The sequence below is a fragment of the Pteropus medius genome, unplaced genomic scaffold (genome assembly GCF_902729225.1).
Source record: "Pteropus medius unplaced genomic scaffold, Ma_sr-lr_union100, whole genome shotgun sequence".
NCBI lineage: Eukaryota > Metazoa > Chordata > Mammalia > Chiroptera > Pteropodidae > Pteropus > Pteropus medius.
In genome coordinates, this window is record NW_024344378.1 from 23236038 (window position 1) to 23256585 (window position 20548).

At 42.0% G+C, this 20548-nt stretch overlaps 1 protein-coding gene across 1 annotated transcript in view; it reads left to right on the forward strand.

Annotated features, from left to right (window-relative positions):
• The first annotated feature begins 4269 nt into the window (after positions 1 to 4269).
• Positions 4270 to 20548, forward strand: part of PIK3AP1 (phosphoinositide-3-kinase adaptor protein 1) — a 93168-nt gene continuing 76889 nt past the window's right edge. The window contains exons 1-2 of the mRNA XM_039871646.1: positions 4270 to 4450; positions 7058 to 7474. Coding sequence (XP_039727580.1) covers positions 4438 to 4450; positions 7058 to 7474 — 430 coding nt within the window. The 5' untranslated portion in view covers positions 4270 to 4437. The remainder of the gene's footprint in view (positions 4451 to 7057; positions 7475 to 20548) is intronic.

A 20548-nucleotide genomic window follows, 5' to 3' on the forward strand; every position in this document is an offset into this window, starting at 1 on the left:
CCCTCCCCCACCTGTGATGGCTCATCAGTCTGTCCCCTGTAGTCTAGTCTTCACACAATCTACCCTATTTATATGAAGGTACAGAGTCTCCTCGATCTTCTTATCAAAGCAAGGAACAAGGCCCTCAGATGAGGGTTGTGGGACTTTGAGTAGGTCACTTAATCTGCGTATCGGTCTCTTTCTGTAAAAAGAGCAGATTGAACTTGATGATTTATAAACAAAAACTAATGTTTGTTGAACATCTACTGTGTGCTGGACCGTGTGCTAGGCGCTGGAGATGAAGTGGAGAAAGAGACATAGCTCTGCCCTCAAGAGGCTGACTGTCTTATGGGACATTGACAGGTAGGTGGGCAGGTGTAGAAGATGCTGAGAGAGCTCCATGGAGGGCCTTTTCCTGATATTCGTGAGTATAAGGTACTCCTGGCAGAGCAGGGGGAACTCACAGGTGACAGAGAGGTATTTCCCTGCCCACCTGCAAAGGGAGATGATGCCAACACAGGCCAGTGGTGACCTGTGTGGCCCTTCAGATCACAGCAGGGACTGTTTTAAGTGTTTATCACCTACTCTAGTGGGCAGAAGCATGGATTGTGGAACTGACTATCTGAGTTTAAAATTCGGCTCTACAACTTACTAGCTGTGTGCCCTTGGGCAAGTTATTTAACTTTCTTATCTGTAAAATGGGTACACTATAAGTAACTCCCTTGTGGGCTAGTTAAGAGAATTAAGATAAGCAAGAGCATTCCTCTACCTGCCCTAGCAAGTGTGGTCTTGATAAGTAGGAAAAAGACTTGGTTCCCAGGCTTGAGAGATTATGAAATAACATCTTGAATATGTGAAAAGCAGGGATTTCTTTTCCCCTCCTCACCTCTCTGTTCCATAGATGACAAATGATCATCTCTCTGGCCCCTTTTGTTCACCAAGGGAACAAGACTATGGAGTGGCAGCCAAGTCCAGATTCTAGTATCATCCTGCCTCGGACCCATCCTTGGACCATTCGGTGCTGGAAAGATTAACTGCAGAGCCTGCCCCAAGAGCTAGTAGTGCACAGGGTAAGAGCAGGGCCCTTTGGAGGGGCAGTCTTCCTCCCCTCCATGTTCTGCAAAAACCATCAAATGGAGATGCAGAAACAAAGATACCATTTCCCCCAACCCAACCCCACCTGCTCTACAAAAACACAGTGGAATTGCCAGTGTCAGGGACTAGTCATCTTGCCAAAGGAGTGTTGGCCTCTGAGTTCCCTTCTGGGCCAAATATCAGAGCCAGTTCTGTGCAGTAGTGTCCAGAGTCAGTATCCAAGACCTTACCTAAGGCTGGCAGATATCCTTTACCAGTTGTAACAAGTATGTTGCATAGAATGCATAGAAGTATCCTTTTGGTTCAAAGTTGTCCAGATTCTCTTGGTTAGGAGGCGGAAAGGGGCCTTCACTTCCTAACATCTGGCGCTGGAAGGAGGACCATGCGTTTGGATATGGGGTGGGGAGGGGAATAGTCTTGGAACATAACTTCAAATGGATGAATACACCCTCATTAGAAATGATTCTGACAAGGATTACATACCAGCCAGGTCCATGGGCTTGTAAAGAGCAAGGGAGGGTGCAGGAGAGGTAGGGTCTGGAAGGCCAGTGTTCAAGCAAGGTTCTCCAAACAGGGCATTGCATGGAGCTCTCACATTTTCTGAGATGGAATGCCCTCATTGTACACATGAGGAAACAGATGACTTTTGGAGTTTACGGTTTGCTCAAGGCCCCATAGTGGGCTCGGAGAGAATATAGTGGGCTGAAATAATAATTCTGGGCCCCTTTCAGTCCAGATCTCTGTCTCTAGTTCCAGCCTGCCTTCTTCATCACCTACTCCCTCACCTCATCTTCTAGCAGTCTAGGTTCTACTGTTCTAGGTCGGACTCCCAATGTTACTGGTGGACTCAGTGACCTGTTATCTTTATATCAGGCCTCATTCTCCCAGACACCTCTCAGTGATCCACATTGCTAACAATCTTCTCCATAAAATCGTCCTTCCTTCCTGGTTTTTCTGGTCTGCCTCTTGTCCCATCTTTCTGGTTAATCCACATTCTTTTGCAGACCTTTTTTTTCTGTGGTCCCTGCACGTGGCCCTTCCCCATGGCTCTGCCCTTGAGGCCAGGTTCTTTCTCCTCAATTTCTTTTTCCCCATCCACCCACGCAGCTTCAGTTCCAAGGGTAACATCCCAGCCAGGTTCTAGGCCCCATCTCTTTGTTCTGCAATGACAGAGTCCCCATGGGCACCTCAATCTTAACATTCCTAAACTTTAGCTCACCATTTTCCTTACTCTGATGGCTTTTATAATGTACAGCCTACTTTTGATATCTTATATTCCCCTCCTCCAAGCTTAGGTTTCCAAGATTTTTAATGACTGAAAAGTCCCTCCTATCCTACTATCTCAAATGTAAGGATTTCCTGATCATATTCATTCATTCTCTCATTCAAATACTTTTCAAGCATATTCTCTGTGCCAGAGTTGGCTCCAAATGCTGGAGGTGAATAAGGCAGACTTGGAGCTTGCCTCCAAGGGGCTTAGGGTTGGATGGAGGAGACACAAGTTAAAATACGTAATTGCACAAATATATCTATGCAGTTTTTACTAAAGAACAGTATAGGGTTGCAACAGTGCATGATATTATTCGTATTATTATTGTGTGTGTGTTATTGTGTGTGTGACGTATTGTTATTTATTGTGTGTGTGGGGGCCTAACCTGGTCTGAAGGGTACAGAAGTCTTGAACATGGGAAATAGGTGTAAGCGATAGCAGGTAGCAAACTTGTCTCCTCTTTTGGAATTCTAGGCCTGGAGTAGGTAGAATAATACCCTTCCAACTCCCATGTCCCCAAAAGATGTCCACGTCCTAACCCCTAGAACCTGTGAATACATTATGTTACATGACAAAAGATAATTAAGGTTGTAAATGGTAGTTTACTAGTCAGCTGATCTGAAAATAGAGAGATTTTCCTGGATTGTCTGGGTAGGATCAACGTAATCGCTAGAATCCTTAAATGTGGAAGAAGGAGGCAGAGGAGAGCATCAGAGAGAGATGTGATGTCCTGGAAGCAGGGTCAGAGAGATGTGTTGTTGCTTTGATGGTGCAAGGGGCCACGAGCCAAGGAATGCCTGGGGTCTCTAGAAGTTGAAAAAGGTAAGGAAAGGGATTCTCCTCTAGAGCCTCCAGAAGGGTACCTAATCCTACCAACCTGTGATTTTAGCCCATTGTGACACATGTTGGACGGTAAGATATTAAATTTGTTAGTTTAAGCCACCAAGTTTGTGGTAATTTGTTGAGGCAGCAGTAGAAAACGAATTCTCAGCCTTAACCTGGCATTTCCATTCTTAAATTCACTTTGTTTACTTCCACCTATGCCTAACCCTATCTTTCCTTCATCTCTGCTCTCTGAATCCACCCTCTGGACCTGCATTGTTGAGGATCCAAGGGGACAATGCTACTCAGGTCAATTACAGGAGCAGGAATGGGAGGAGGACAAGAAGCAGGTAGGGTGAGTGGAAGGGTTAAGCAAGAGCTCTAGCTCTGGTCTCGAACAGGCAGGTATGGAACCTGGGAAATACCATTTAGGCCTTGAGAAAGTGTGAGCAAAATAGAGTATTTGGCTTGTTTCTTCATCTCCAACGTGAAAATAGTGATGGATGCTATCTCAAATGCATAAACAAGGATAACTACGTCATGTGTTTATATGATACGAACAGTAATGTTCATGTGCCATCGGGAGACCAGGTCCAAGGAGTCACAGAAAGGTCACTGGAGGGTAATCAAGGGCAACGCCAAGCACCCAGGGCCAGGTGCCAGGGAAGGTGTCTCTTCCCCTTCCTGACCCCTCCCCTTTCCTGCCGGGGCAGCGGCTCAGGGAGAAAGCCCCAGGGGATGCGGAGATGGTTTGGCCAGCTGTGCTCATAACCCCCCACTCCCACCCCGCTCCAGGTCACAGGTCCGGCACAGTTAGACCCTCTTCCTTCCTCCCCTCTCAACACCCCCTCTACCTCAGGCTGTGCTTTGGTGGCGGTAACACCTAGCTGGCTTCACGGGGTGGGGGGGAGCGGGTCACGTGGCGCGAAGTCTCTTGTCTCCTCCCTACCCCAAGCGATGGGGGGAGCGGAGGCCGTGCGGGGAGCTGGCCGGTGGCGTGGACTGGGGTTCTCACTTCCCCTCCTCAACCGCCCGGGGTGCAGGTGCCGCGGGCTGAGCCCCGCAGGCGCAGGCGGGGCGGGCCTTGTGGACACGCCCTCGCCGCGAGTCTTCGCCGCCGGTCGGGAGGAAGCGCCAGAGCGGCGGCTGGTGCTACGCGGAGCCGGCGCCCCCTTCGGCCCCCGGGACCAAGGGGACGCCGCCGGGCCCCGGCTCCGGGCACTAGGCCCCGCGCACGCGGCGAACCTGGCATGTGAGCTGCGCCCTGCAGCATGGCAGCCTCAGGTGCGTAGGCTGGGCGCCGGGTCGCTCTCGGAACCTCCCCCCTGGCGCGCGCCCCTTCCTCTCTCCGCGCGCTCTCTTGTCCCCCTCCGCCCTCCGAGTGCGGGCCTCCTCCCAACTCTGTCGGCTTCTTCGGTGCGGGATCTGTGTTCTTTCTGTTCTTAAGCACAGTTCCCTGCCGCAAACTTCCACCCCTACTTTCCCACGTTCCCTGTCCCAGCTGATGCATGATTTTCTGCAGCCTCTGACTGATCTCACTCTTTTTTCGTCTTCTAAGTTTCAATTTCTCCTTCCATCACTAGCCCTCGGAACTTCTGAAGGTGTTTCCCCCTGTTCTTCCCACTCTGTGAAACCAGAGTCCGAGTTGAAAGAAGGCGGTGAGCCGAATGGTCTGCGCCGGCGAAAAGCTCCTCGGACCGATAGGGGGCGCTCAGACAGTCCTAGGTTGGCGCTGGGAAGCCCGGCCCTTGGGCCACCTTCATGAGTGTGCTTCCTCTACTTATCCTGGGCTTTGTTTTTCATCTAGAATTTCAGTAGGAATTAAGATCACCATTCCTTTACTTTTACTTTCCATGTTCTTTGCAGAACTTTGAGAAATGAGAGAGAGGTGGAGGCCGCTGGCTTTTCTGATTAGTCTTTGGGTTCCCTTCTTGGTTCATGGGTATGTACACTTGGCAAGTCACTCACTCACTGAAATCCAGGATGAACCACATAATAATAATGATGATAACAGATTAAGGGGTAATGTGCACCTAACTATGTTCTCAGTGGTAACCAGGACAGTCTCTGCTCCTGACAAGTTAACAGTCTTGTGAAGGAAAGAGATAAGTAAACAGGAGTTACTAGTTGAGAAGATTAGAGTTACCATGTTTGCAAACGGGTTTCCTTGTGTTTTCCCAGCCCATCTTAGGATGTTTTAGTAGAGATAACATGTGAAAACAGCATGGAAAAGCCTCTTGAAAAATAAAACCTAGTTGACCAGGAGAAGGTACTGTTAGATGCTAGAATGAAGAGCCAGATCTCCCCAGACCCCCTGAGGTCTAACCTTCTAATTGTGCTTTGGGAGCAGGGGTAGAAAAGACCAGTGATGACAGTTCTATTAGATTTGGTGATATAGGCTCGCTTTTTAGGGGGAGCGGGAAGGTAGCTAACCTTGGCTTGGTGGTAGCTGGAGAAGCTGTACTGCGAATAAGGAACCTCTGGTAATAGTAAGTTCATAGTCTACACATTCTCCTCAAAAGCCAAAGAAAAGTTATCTAGAGAGAATTCATTCATTTATCAAATACTTATTGTATGCCTGCTGTTTCTAGGTGCCGTTCTAGGTGTCAGGTACGTATTCAGTTAATGAAACAGATATAAGCCATGTCCCATGGAGCTTATGGAGTAGCGGGTAGGCAATACACGTAATAAAGACAATACATGATATGAGAAGTGTGTGGAAAAACAATAAAGGGGGTAAAGATGACTGGGTTATTGTTGTAAACGTGGTGGCTAGGTTAGGCTTCATAGAGAAAAGGACGTTTGAGCAAAGACCTGAAGTGAGGGGAGGGAGCATTTGGAGGAAGAATGCTCCAAGTAGAGGAACAGTTAATGGGTGTATGTGGTGTATTTAAGGAGCAGGTGGTCAGAATACGTGGGTGATTGGGGAGAAGTAGGAGATGAGGTGAGTGGGGCTTCCCCCTCCTTCTATGCCTGGGAACAGACCCCGTTAGGTCTGAGAAACAGAAAAATGGGGTGGGGGCTTTGGGTAGAGGAGGCAGAGAAAAACCTTTCTTCGGTGTCCTGTGTACATTATTCCCGTGGGCATAGACAAGGAGGGTAGGGAGTGTGCTCCCATTCAGATGGGGACTCAAGCCCAGTGGCCAAACCCAGGGCTATTTTTGGGCTCTGTAGTGGCTTTTGCAGACATTTGTAATGGTTAGAACTGTCAGCATCCCCTTTGGCGAGACACACTCCAGGTGTTGCAAATGGGAGTTGAGCCTTTCGGGTCCCTGGGTCTTCCTGAGGTCTGGAGGTACAATGACCCATGGTAGCAGGTCTCAGTGGTGAGAGTGGTAAGAGTATCTCTTGCCAAGATGCTGTAGGTTTTGGAGTCATCCAGGCCACTCTTCCATGTGGTCTTCTTTTCTTCTTCTTCTTTTAAACAGCTTACTCACATACCATACAATTCACCCATTTAAAGTGGGCAATATAGTGGTTTTTAGTATCTTCACACACATGTGCAACCATCACCATAGTCAATTTTAGAACATAATAAGCTATAGGAGCTTACTTATATAGATAAGTGCTTGCTGTTGTCATCGTCATCACCACCACCACCACCACCACCACCACCACCACCACCACTCATCCTAAACCTACACTGTACCAGCTATGGAGGGAAGAATATGCCAGCAGAAGCAATAGCTAATGCAAACATCTGAAATGGCATTATACGTTTGGGCAAAGACAGAGAGCCTGGTATGGTTGTAACACCAGCTATAAGTAGGGGAAGACCGCAAAAGATTGTAGGTGCCTGGCTCCTCATCTGGATGGTATATCTTGTAGGCCATGGGGAGCCCTCGAAGGAGCAGGTGTGTTAATACACTTCTGTGACTTGTTCTTGCTCAGGGGTGCACCGAAGATGTGACATCCTCCTCGTCTACAGCCCAGATGCTGAGGAATGGTGCCAGTACCTCCAGGACCTTTTCCTGTCCAGTCGGCAGGTCCGCAGCCAGAAGACGCTGACTTACAGGCTGGGCCTCCAGGCCTCCTTCTCAGCGGAGGACCTGAGCTTCTTTCTCAGCATGCGTTGCATCGTGGTGCTGGTGTCTGCAGAGCTGGTGCAGCATTTCTGGCAGCCAGCCCTGCTGCCTCTGCTGCAGAGAGCCTTCCATCCTCCACAGCGCATGGTGCGGCTGCTCTGCGGGGTACATGACAGTGAGAAGTTTCTGGACTTCTTTCCAGACTGGGCACACTGGCAGGAGCTCACCTGTGACGATGAGCCTGAGACGTACGTGGCAGCTGTGAAGAAGGCCATTTCTGAAGGTAAGGGTCTTTCCTGAAGTAAAAATAAGCAGGCCCTAGAAAAATGACTAACCCAGGCCCCAGGCATTTCAGGTGAGACACTGTTGTGTTCACACTAGTCATTTATACTATAAAATGAACCTGGGCCTCACTATGTTAAGAGTCCTAGTCATATTTATTGGTTCAGAGCAGCCTATTTCTGGGATAAGATAGGGATGGGATAAGTCTCCTGGACCATGGGAGAAGATGACACTTTCCCTTGGTTCTGTGCTAGGACAAAAGCCTTTCTAGAATTTTCTATACCTTGGAAGATGCAGGACAATGGAGGTGGGAGGCTGACAAGCCATAATCATTTTATCATCATGTGACCTTAAGATTTTTGTTGAAAAATCATCACTTTTGGATAACATATTTATAGCGAAACACTCCCTTATTTCCTACCAGCCTAGTTTCTGACTTTTGCCGGTTCTCCTTTTAAGGTGGAAAAATTCTGATCTTCTCTACCAAGAGTAATGACTTTAGTAGACCCAGGAAGTGTGACATATACTCTGATTAACAGTAAAGGAAGATGTGCTCTTGGATGGATGCATGTTACAGCTTTTCTTCCTCTTTTTGTTTTCTATTTTTGCCTCACTGTGGGCTATGAGTAGGTTATGTGTTTATCTTCCGTTCTCTTGCCATTTGAGATCTTGTATACCTGACACCAACAAAGAAGCCTAGAAAATTATGGGGTGATGGAACTATTCTCAGCTATTCCTGGTGTGACTTGGGCATTAATTTGGTTCATCCACTCCTGTCTCATTTAATGAACTAAATCAAGAATTCACAAGTTTTAGTGACCTTAAAAAGCTAATATAGCTTCCTTGATGCTTTTATCTCAGAAATAGGCTACTCTAAACCAATAAATATGACCATGTCTCGTAACATAATGGGATCCCATCTCGTTTTGCAATGTAAATGACTGGTGTTAGCATATAGTATTTCACCTGAAATGCTTGAAACCCGGATTAGTAATTTTTCCCACGTTTGCTTATTTTTACTTCAGAAGGATATGATAGAAAAAGCACATAATTCATACTTACATGATTGTACTTTATTGCTTTGAGGGAATTGCGATCTGCCTAAAATTACAAAGAACTTAGACACAACTGGTTGTTTCTGAGGATTAGTTTATGTCAGTGCAATGGTCCGTTATGATCTTGTGGGCAGGCCACTGTGACCCGCCAACCAATCATTTAGAGCTCCATGGATGAATTGTCACTGTATTGGCACCTCCTGCTGTATGCTCTAACAGATGGTTCTTTAAAATATTAAAGAAGGTGTTATTTAAAAAAATAGATGGTAAAAGGATTTTTAAAAATATTGTTTGGATACATCCAGTGTTTAGATGCTTGGATAAATTGATCGTCTACAGTATTTTACATTTTACTAACAACTGTGGCTCAGTATGCAATGAGCCTTTAGTTTCAAGTGTTGCAGAAAGAATGAAGTGTTTCACAGTGATGTTTCTGTTCTGAGAGCAAATAACCTCTCATCAGAAAGAAATTACTTTAATGGGAGATTAAAATAAACTACTTAGTGGAAAATCTCTGCACTTTAGTATCAGTGGATATGTAGGAACAAATGGAATTCTAAGAAAGAGAGGAAGAGGGAGGAAGGTTTATGGCTCCAGTATAACTTTCTTATCTGGTATTAGACTTATGAATTTTGAGATTTGAGGTCTCTGTGTGTAGCGGGATGGCTTGCATTTGTTTTTTGGGTGTCCATAGCCATTACCATTGGTCGGGCCAGTAATGTGGTACTATAGGCTCTGATTTTTGGGCTGGACAAGATTTCTTAATAAACTTAAGACTCAGAGTCTGGCAGTGTAGCAAAAAGAGCATTGAACAGCGGTAGAGACACTTCACTGCCTGGCTCTGCTGCTAACTAGTTCGATGCCCAGTACTGGGCATGTCACTTAGCTTCTTTGAGTTTCAGTTTCTTTCTCTGTAAGAGGGAGAAACAGACTTATCTAAGATACTTTTCTAGGCCTAAAAATCTCTGACTCCGCTAGGCCAGAGAGTCCCAAACATTTTTGAAGCACTACTTTCTCGCCCTATTTCACACCTCCATTGACTCCCAGGAAGCTTTGGGCTAAAACAGTGTTTAAGGATAGCACTGTCCCTCCACTAGATGTCTGGTATAATTATGTCCTTGATTACATTCTCTATAACTTGCGATAGTTTAATACTCCTCTTGTACACATGAGATTTTCCTAAGGTACCTCAAAATAAAAAAATAAAATTTTCATACACCCCACTACTTCAAGCCCCAGGCCCATGAGAAATAAATACATGCAACTTGTTTCTTTGCCTTTCTGTATTTAAAAAAAATCCCAGTGGGAAATGTCATGGAAAATTGACAATGGGGATGAACTAGTAGTAGGAACAGTAATCATGGGATTACTGATTGTAGGTCTATTGAAAGTTACAAGGAGACGAATTTCAGGAAAGCTTTCTAACAGTTAGAAAATGCAGAGATGGAATGGGTGGCCTTGGGAGGTGGTGAGTGCCGCATCACTGGGAATGCGAGCAGGGACTGGTATAAAGGGACTCAGCTTTGGAACTGTGGTTGAACCATGTGACCTTAACAGCCTTTTGATTATAAAATTCCCTTACATGAGATGAAGTTGCTCTTTTTCAGCAGGAACACATTTTATTCAGAATTCAATCTTCCTCTTTCATCAATTCTTCCTGAGGTTTCTAACTCAAAACCGAGGAAATATTGGTTATGTCCCTATCATGATCCCAGCAGAAAATAGGAAAAAAGACCTCAATTCGTAATCTATGTAACCCTTGAAAATGGTGAAGGTCCCAGTGTATTTGTATCTTTTTTTCCTTAACTTTGAGGTATTTTGTGAAAAAAACATGACTACTTAATAAGACATTCACTGAGACTATTTAAAATTTAGGTTAAATTTTAGACCATTTAAAATTTAAAATAAAGCTTAAAGATCAAAAGCTTTAGAGAGTAGAGATGGTAATGGAAGTAATTATTCCCAAAACTTAGGTTAAATGTGGTTACAGGTTATCAATTACACTTTCTCTTGCTGCTCCGTTATCTAAAAAGTACATCTCAAACTTTGCTGTGTTTAGAAGGCCTTGGGGATCTTGTCAATATGCATATTCTGATTCTGTAAGTCTGGATCAGGCCCAAGATTCTGCATTTCTAACAAGCAACCCAGGCGTGCTGATGCTGCTGTTTAGGAGTCCCCTGAGTAGTGAGCAAGGGTCTAAGCCACCCTTCTTTTGTCAAGTTAATGGTCACATACCTCTGTTGTGCATGGACCGTTTTCTCAAATCTCCACTTTTCTGGAAATGGAGGCACCATCACATCAGGGCGACTCCTGGACACCCAACAGTTTAAGTATAAAATTAGACCTGCATTTGGTGCTTAGGCCAACAGACTTCAGGGTAGAGCTCATGAGTTCTCTTCTGGTGCCCCGAACACAGATTCTACATGCTGCTCTGGCAATTTTTAATCTCTTAGTTTTCCAGATGTAGTGGTCCTGATATTAGAGTGAGGGTATACTTTCATCACAGTCCTTTCAGCTTCTTTATTTAATAGGTCCATGATTATAATTACTATTCCACTAAAAGTGTTTTGGAGGTTTTATTTCACACCCCCTCTCTCCATATTTGCCAGCCACCTTAAAACCGAGCAGATGTTTTAATTAGAATCTTCAGTGTCTTAGACCAGTCAATTTATTATCCAAGATCTTCATCTATGAAATGATGGGGTTGGACTAGGTGATTCGGAAGGTTGCTTTCAGCCCCCAGTGCTGTAATATATCATTATGTTTTCTGAGAAGGCAGGTTGCCCAGAACCTTTTAACTGATTCAATTTAGTTCCAAAATGTCTGTAGTGATATATACCCAGTGCATAGAAGACTGTATTATTGTTCCGAATTTTTCAGACTTGTTGAGTGATTACTGTGAAAGAAGGAAGTAAGAAAAACCCAGTTACAGGACAGAAATTATTTCCTCTTTACTGGAGCTCTATTCTTTGTTGTAAATCTCACTGGAATACAAACATAGATTCTGTTAGTCTGTGTGGGAAAGGACTTGGTGGATGATATTGAGATTTATTTCAGAAGTTCTCATCAGAGAGTGTGTGTGTGTGTGTGTGTGTGTGTGTGTGTGTGTGTGTGTGTATGTATGTGTAGGGAAAAAAAATACTAAATCTAATTCTCCTAATATTATTTAGTATTACACGAGATATCTTATCTGCTTCTTTATATGAATTATTTTTTCTTTGCCTCCCCCATCTTTCCTCACGTTCTTCATGCTTTAGAAGTTCTGATGGTATCTCAAATCATAATGTATTTTGCCCTATGTTCCTATGGGAAGAATTTAGAGGGGTGTGCTAATATCAGGCCTTTCTTTGTTGATAGTAATGTTCTAATCTGAATGTTAAATTAGAGGTTAAAAGAAAAACAGTTGAGATATTTTAAATGCTTTCAGCTAATCAAGTAGATTCCAAAATCTTCCTAGATTTAAAAAAGAACGTTTTTTTCTGAAATAAAGTAATATATGCTAATCATAATGTTAAAAAAAAGAAAATGAAAAAATGCCTTTAGGTTATTTCCAATTTTTTAAAATAAATAATGTTACAATAAATCTTCACACAGCTTTGTGCCGAAATCTTTGTGAATTTCTACTGATCTCCTCTCAACCATATCTCTGCAGCCTCCCAGATATGGTTGCTTGTCCTGTGCATCTCTCCACCTTCCCAGTGTAAAATCCATGACCCCGCTGACTGCAGTTTTTTTGTTATTTCAGTTTATTTAAATTTTTTTTCTTTAGGCCTGATTAAGTCATTTCTTTACATTTGCAATGTCTCTTGCAAAGATCCTCGTATGGAGAACTGCCCTGCACCGTTCCTTCCCCTCATGGAGAGAGCTAATAATCAGATGAATGCTTTTATGACAGTTACTATGTATAATGCATAGTACTTCATGTGTCTTTACCCTCCTTCCCAACCTTGAGTGGGGTAAACGGTTTTATTGCCATTCCACAAATGAGAAAGCTGAGGTTCGGAGAGGTTAAATGACTTGCATAAGGACTGGGAGCAGCTCACTTTGGAACCCAGGGCCTTCAGACTCTAGAATGCTCTCCACTTTGCTTTACTTTCCTCTAAGTCTCCTTTCCCCAGTCTCCTCTTCCTTGTGGAGACAGGAAGGATGAAGAAACCTCATGGAAGAGAAGGGATTAGGGACAATAAAGCTTCCCTGAGTTCTCTAGACCACAGGTTCCCAAGTCAAGCTGGGCATCAGCATTGCCCCTGCACTTTGTTTAAAACTCATGTGCCTGGGTCCCACCCCAGACCTACTGAACCAGAATCTTGGGGGAGGGGGAGTTGGTCCCAGGCATATGAATTTCAGAAACCCTTTGTAGTTGGTTCTCCTGTGCAGCTACATTCTAGACTCTGCTCCATGCCTGCTGCCCTGTCCCTTGGTGTTCTAGTTGGATGAGTCACCAGCAGGTCAAACCCTGTGGGCTGTTACAATGCAGGTCACGGGACACTGGTCCCACAGGCTCAGAGCTTGGCCCTGGCACAGCTGGCTTCCACGTCATCGGCAGCAGCCTTTAGGGGAAGAGACTCATAGCGAAGGGGAAGTCACTGCACCCTCCTTGCTCTCCTTGGTGTGGTGGCTTCGCTGATGGTAAGTCATCAACTTCTGGGGCTTCTGTGGTGCCTTGCAGAGACTGAAGGAAGAATCTGACCTTGGGCCTCTTGAAATGGACCATTTTTGTTCTCTCCTCCTGCCTTGTGGCTGTGGGTTGTTGGGTCTGCTCTTTCTCTGCTGTAGGTTAGTCTGCAGTTGGCTCCTCTAGGCTCCTTAAATTCTCCCTCCTGAAGGATGCTTTCTTTGTACAATCTTCCCTTTTGAAATGATCTTTGATTTAGGGAAGAGGATTCCAGTTGGGATAGTGTAATCCATCTGGTGTCACTAAAAAGCTACAGCCTGTCTAAGAGTCCTTTGGATTTCCCTTGCCAGGTACTCTGATCGCCTTGTAGAATAAGATACATTCTCTCTCCTAGCTGTGCCTGAAATAGTTAACGAGGACTAATGACCACGGTAGATTTTTGTGCCCATGGAACTTTTCTTCTGAGGACTCAGAGTCTCCCAGGATTATGAATTTCCCACAAAGCTGCGAGTCCCAGGTGGCAGAGTGAAATTGGCCACTTTCTGTTTCATCAGCCACCCAGAGACAGCGTTGTCTTCCCAATTCATTAGACTTTCTGTGGTCCCTCAAGGAAAGTATCTGCAATTCCCTTTATCAACTGTGGTTGGTGAGATGCAGTGAAAAGGGAGTGAGTGATGAATGCTGACATTTCCACTAATGTGAGAATCTCAGGTTTGCACCTGTCTTCATCTAAATTTTCTAACATGTGCCAGAATGAAAATATCAGGAATTGAATCGGTTAGTTTCTTACCCTGTCGTTTTAGTATTTTTTTCATCTCGCTTCTCCTGGGACTATTGCTAGAAGAGAATACTAGAACTTAGGAGAGACCTGACATCTGTTTTACCATTTCAGAGCCCTTTTATAGACATTATTTCATTTAGTCCATGTAATTTTCCTATAAGGCAGATGTTATCTACATTTTAGAGATGAAGAAAACAAGGCCTAGGCAGGTTCACTGACTTGCCCAAGGTCACACGGCTACATTTCTGTTAGCACTAGGATCAGGGCCAGGGCCTCCTGCCTTACAGGCAGAGGCCTAGTTATTGCTTTATTTAGATACCACAGCCAGCCTTTCATCTGGTACATATTTATTGGGCACTTACTATGCTCAAGGCCCTGTGCTGGGTGCTGGAGTAGAGCAGGGAAAGACAGACATAGTCACTGCTGTAATGGTACCTACGTTCCAGACCAGTGCTATCCAAAAATGTATCATGTGAGCCACCTATGAAACTTAAAAGTTTTCTAGTCGCTGCAATTAAAAAAAAAAAGAGTAAAGAAAACAGATGAATTAATTTTAATAATGTGGTTTACTTAGCCCCATATATCTAAAATATTCTCATTTCAACACATAATCAATATAAAAATCATTAATGAGATATTTTACATTCTTTTAAAAATACTAAGTCTTTGAAATCTGCTGTATATTTTACACTTAGAGAACACATTTCAAGCCATGTGTGGCCAGTGTCTACCATATTAGACAGTGTAGATCAAGAAGGATGCTTGCTTTTCAGAGAATTAGGGCCATATCAGCTAATATTTTAATATATTAAATGCCACATGTGTTAAAAAATGCCCATCCTGGTTTCTCCATTCATTCATTTATTCGGTCATTCGTTCATTCAGGAAGTACTGAATGAGCATCTGCAAGGTACTGATCTGTATGAAATACCTCTATCTTTTTCTTTCCTTTCCTCGCTAATCTCCTCTTTCTTGTTTTGTCCCTATTGTACCACTTTGTTTGTCTCTTTCTATATTTTGTCAGCTGTTTAGCTATGTTCTCAGGGCCCACAAATACGGTGTCAGTTAAGACAGAATTAGGTTTGATTAACAGCAGAGTTTTTGCACTTGAAATGACCAGTTTATCATCTGAACTAGTGACACTAAGCTCTTGGCAACCAATGTGATGACATAATCAAACCAGGGTGCCCATGACACACACACACACACACACACACACACACACACACACACACACACACTCTTATTTATTTATTTAAAGATATGTGTGTAAAACTTTTTCTGGAAAGATACCCAAAAAATTGTTGCTAATGGTTGCTTTTGGGTAAATAAAAGACATTTTGAACTTCTTGTTTTAGACATTTCTCCACTGTTTCAATTTTTCTACTGTGATCATGTTTTACTTTCAGTTGGGAATTTTAAAAGAGAAAAACGATGGAGTCATGGGGATTTTATAGATCTAGAGGAAGTTAGGCTCACATCCAACTAATCCAAACAGGTTGAACTTCAGGTTAAGTTCCTTTGTACAAACTCCTTGACCTTTTTCTTGGCTTCATTAAGCTGCTTTTCTGGGTAAAGGAAGTGAAATGGTATCATTGGTGTGTACACATAGCTGTAATGTCTGCACCATCGCTCACTGGATGTGGGCTAATGACTGCAAAGAGGCTTCAGCTACTTATCTTTGAGTCATACTTTTACTCTTGTCAAATCAAATTTAGACTGTCGTCTTCTTAGGTTACTACAATCTTTAGTACAAGAAGTAGACTATAAGTATAGATTTCATGGACTGTGGCACTAACTGGCTTTGCCAATTTGTGCAAGTCACTTGGCCACCCTGCATTTCTTTTTGTCCTTCTTAAAATTCTGGAAAGAGCACAAGTTGATATCTCAAACCTTTACAGACATGAAATTCCATGATTTTAACTATGTGTGATTTTACATATTATATTTTGTATCTGGGTCTCAATCTGACATTTTTCAAAATCCCATCAAGGTGGAGTGTATTATTTCAGCTAACAAGTTATCTTTCACAGCAGAATTTTAAACAGAACTTTAAATGACATAATAATAGCTTTCTGCTTATGGACACTAGCCCAAGTTCAGTCTTAGGAGAATATAATACGATGCCATTATCTGTGTGAGAATGAAAGAATACGTTTAACATTTTACATATACTGTTTGTTATGGTCTATATATAGCTTTATGAATGTGAGCTCCTAGGAAGGTAATGGGGGCAGGGAAAATGGAGGCAAATATGCATGACAGAATACGTCTGTTATAATTTCCTTATTATTCAGGGATGTTTTGACAGCTTTTCAATTTAGTTTCCAGCGCCATTCACATGACAGAGTGTGTCTGAGATGGCCAAGGATATGGGATGATTTATGCTGTAAATGACTCTTTATCTGCCCATTGGAGAAATTATTGAAACCATAGTTGGCTTGTCATGTGGACTTCTGAGCATAAACTTTCTGATTTAACTAGTTTGGTAAAAATTAGACACAAACAGTGATCAGTTGGTTTTCCAAGACAGAAAAAAACAAAATCAATAATTGATAAAATTGTCTTTCTGTGGGGGAAAAAACTATTGGAGACTATTTCATTTTCACTGTGTTTGTCTTTTTAATGAAATACTGTCTCTACTGAGAATGTTTTATGTGTGGTAGGTGACCAGTAAATGCTGGATGAATGGATGACTGGATAGGTGGGTACATCGCTGGATTGTTGTCCATTTTCTTTACCCTTGAGCCCATTTTGAATGTCCCAGTTGGAGAAAAAGATATCTTTCCCATGAATATCCTTCTTAGAGGACTGAGCTGCTGGTGCCATCTGGATTGTCAGCTGTTTCCATGGAGCAGGTTTTTCTTGTGGTCACATAGTCAGGATGTGACTAAACAGAAACTCTTCAAGTTGATTCAGAGCATGCCAGGGTCTATAGCTTGCATTTTTTTTACTATGTCCATACTTAAAAATGTACCAGATTGACAACAATCCCACAAAAGAATCAGGTATGCCATTATAGAAGCGGGTTAACAATTGGACTTGCAAGCTTCACAGGTGCATGTAAGTCTATTAGAAGCAGAAGTTTAACTAGGTGTGTCCTTTTTGAAGGAGAACATTGAAGTAAAGAAATCTGTAGAGTTCAGAGGAGATCGCTGGTTCAGGAATTCCTTGGTACTTATTTTTTTCTGAGTTTATGGCCTTCTGCAGATGTGTGTCTTCTCTATTATTCTAACAAGGTTGGACCCTACTAGGTTCCTATGTAAAAGAATGCTGGTTGAACATGCATATTTTGTTTGCCAAGTTGGCAGTTTTACAAACAGACTGCTAGCTCTCTCTCTAACATCTAATAACACAGGAAGTAGAGGGGAGGCTGATGATGATATGAAAATGCTCTACTTTTAGATTGGACTGAAATAAGTTTCCTTTTACACACACAGCTAATGTTTGAGGCTGTAGCTATAATTAAAGCTTGCGGTAAGATTGATGTCCATCAAAACGAGCAGATTATCAGCGTTAGCTGTTGATTCATTTTTTTTTTTTTTGAGCGTGTAAAATGTAGGAAAACATTCGTGTGGCAGAATATGGCATTTAGCATTCTAAACGGAGTCGACCTGTTACTTGTTCTGAAACAGAGTTCCCCTTTCATTTTCTAAAACTTTCTGAATATTAAAGCCTTGGTTAGTTGCCTAAGGTCTCCAACTGTGATGCATTTTTGTGTTTTGTGTTAAAAATTTTTCAGGAAAAATGTATGCCGAAATAATCATACAGTAATTTGGCAGCCTACATGTTTATTTTTATTTTGTAGTCACTTTGAATTGAAAGTCCCATAGAAATCCTTCAACATCCCTGCCATGGTCTAGTGTATTCATGTGATTAAAATTTGCCCACACTCTGGAAATAATCTAGCTTTAGGGCCTCTCATGGGAAAACAGAAACAGGGAACCACTGAGTCCAGAAGATGGAATATTAACATTCTAAAAGGAGACTTTGGAGTCACCTGGCCCAACCCCTTTAGTTTAAAATGAGCAAAGTAGGACCCAGAGGGGTTAGAGGACTTGCCCTGCGTTACACAGTTAGTAGCAGAGATGACTGTTAATTTATGTTTACAGTAAACAAATATTTATCGAGTTTATGGATCACTTGCCAATGGGGTGGTACTCTGCAAGGTCCTGAGAAGGCTTAATGAAAAGGTTGCATTCAATTTCTGCTCTTGCAGTTTATACATTCTAGCGGGAGAAGGCATTAAACGGCCAGTTGTCCTGTTAATTACTTAATGCCATGATTATCCAGGATTATGAAGCAAAAGTTCCCTTTGAATAATAAAAGGGATATGAGATACCCTGAGGGCCCCTTTGATAGTTCCTTCTAGCATGCATGAAGGAAAGAATGTTTCCTGAGCATACATCTTGATAAAAAGAAGAAAAGGCATGGCTTGTAGGTATTGCATATGGTATGCACATTCCTATCAGAGCCCAAGTTAATCATGGCTTTTAGGCAGGGCAGTCATTTTCTCAGAATGGTGATTTGGATTATTTGAAGTTTCAGAGTAGCTTTATTCAAGCGCTCAATTTAAAAATGAATATTCTGCTTCTTTCCTTAAGTTTGTAGACAGCAGTGATGTTGAGGTGTATATATTAATTTGAAAATTTCACATTCTAGTTCATATAAATGTGTGACGATTGGAAGGATGGGCAAAAGATAAGTTGAAAATTAATAACATCAATAAAAATACTGCTCAGGATCCAAAAAAATAAACAGTTGTTATACAAGAACAAAATGAAGGGATATATATTTTAAGAGTATTGTTTGTAAGTCCTGATGGTTTTAGTTGAAGTAAAATAAACATGGTCAACAGTGCAATGTCATGTCCAAAAAAAGTAAATGCTATATGAAGGTTTATGAACAGGAGCATTGGTGTCAGAAAAGAGGCTCCTCCTCTATCCTGCATTGCTCAGCTTACGTGGAGAAGTGTTCACTGTTTCAGTGGGAGCACATGCAAATATTCATCCATCCACTCATTCATCCACTCACTCAGCTTTGTTTATTGTCTCTTCTATAGAATATAAGCTTCAGGAGACTGGGGATTATTTTAACTGTTGTATCCCCAGTGTGTAGAACAGAGCTTCACACATAGTTGGGCCTCAGTAAATTGTTGAATGACCAAATGGAGTGAATGAGAGAATTTCAAATTCCGTCAGATTATAAACGTTTGAAGGAAATAAACCTATTTTGGAGAAAAGAAGTTTTGCTGGAACCATGGAAACTGTCTGGAGTATTGAAGATCTGTCACCTGGAGAAGCAGAAGGGCCAGGCTTTTCTGTGTTTCTTCAGGCACAGGGCAAGGAGCAATGGATGAAAGTTGCAACAATGGCAACAACTCAAGTTTAGGACACCCTCATAATCCAAAGACAGCTGATCCTGGGAAAATATTTATTGGGATTTTATTTTGAAAAGTAAAAGTAAAAATTCAGAAAGTAAATTTATTTGATCAGATTAACACAGTTGTGATTATAATTTCAGCTCTATGCTAATTATTAAACCATACAAAGACTGAATCCATATTTGCTGGGTTTTATACAAGAAGGGCTGAGTACATTTTTCTAACACAGTTTTGTCCTAGCACAAGATCATTCCTTAGTTCACATTTGACTTTTTAAAAATGATGGTAATGAAATATAATTCACAACACATTTGACTTTTATAGTTTTCTTTTTTTAATGTATATATTTTATTTTTCAATTATAGTTGGTGTATGATATTATACTAGTTTCAGGTGTATAACATAGTGATTAGACATTTATATAACTTACAAAGTGATCACACTAATAAATCTACCCATCTGACACCATATACAGTTATTACAATATTATTGACTGTATTCCTTATGCTATACTTTACGTCCTCATAACTATTTATTAAAATATTTTTATTAAAATTATTGGGGTGACTGGTTAATAAAATCATATAGATTTCAAGTGTACAATTCAATGATACATTATATGTATATTGCATTGTATATTCACCACCCAAAGTTAAATTTCCTTCTGTCACTATAGCCATAACTATTTTATAATTGCAATTTGTACTTCTTAATTCCTTCTCCCTTTTCACCACTCCCCTCACCCCGCCCCCCCTCCCATCTGGCAACCATCAAAATGTTCTTTGTATCTGTGAGTTTGTTTTGACTTTTACAGTTTTCAAGGTCTACTCTCAATCATCATGTATTCCTATCATTTGCTTCTGGTTATCAGGTAGTGTCCCCAGGAACTTTATCCTGTTCAGTTAGTTACCTTTACAACAGACAGAGGCTTTACTTGTGATTCATTTTCTAACATCACTTTCATCAGCTTTGTAAAATACTGCGTCTTTTGCAAAACCTAGAGTTACCCCATATAACTGAATCGCATTGCATTTATAGTTTATGGTGGAGAAATACTAAGTCTAGGAGAGAATAAGCAATGAAAGTGTGACTTGGTGGATGAGAATACAGACCAAGATTAAGCAAGCAGAGATGTTTAAATGGGGACCGATTTTCTAAATGAGCATTTTATGATTAAATATTTTTATGCTGTAAAAAATTTAGCTTCCCTATGTTACTGTAACTATGGAGACGTGAAATAA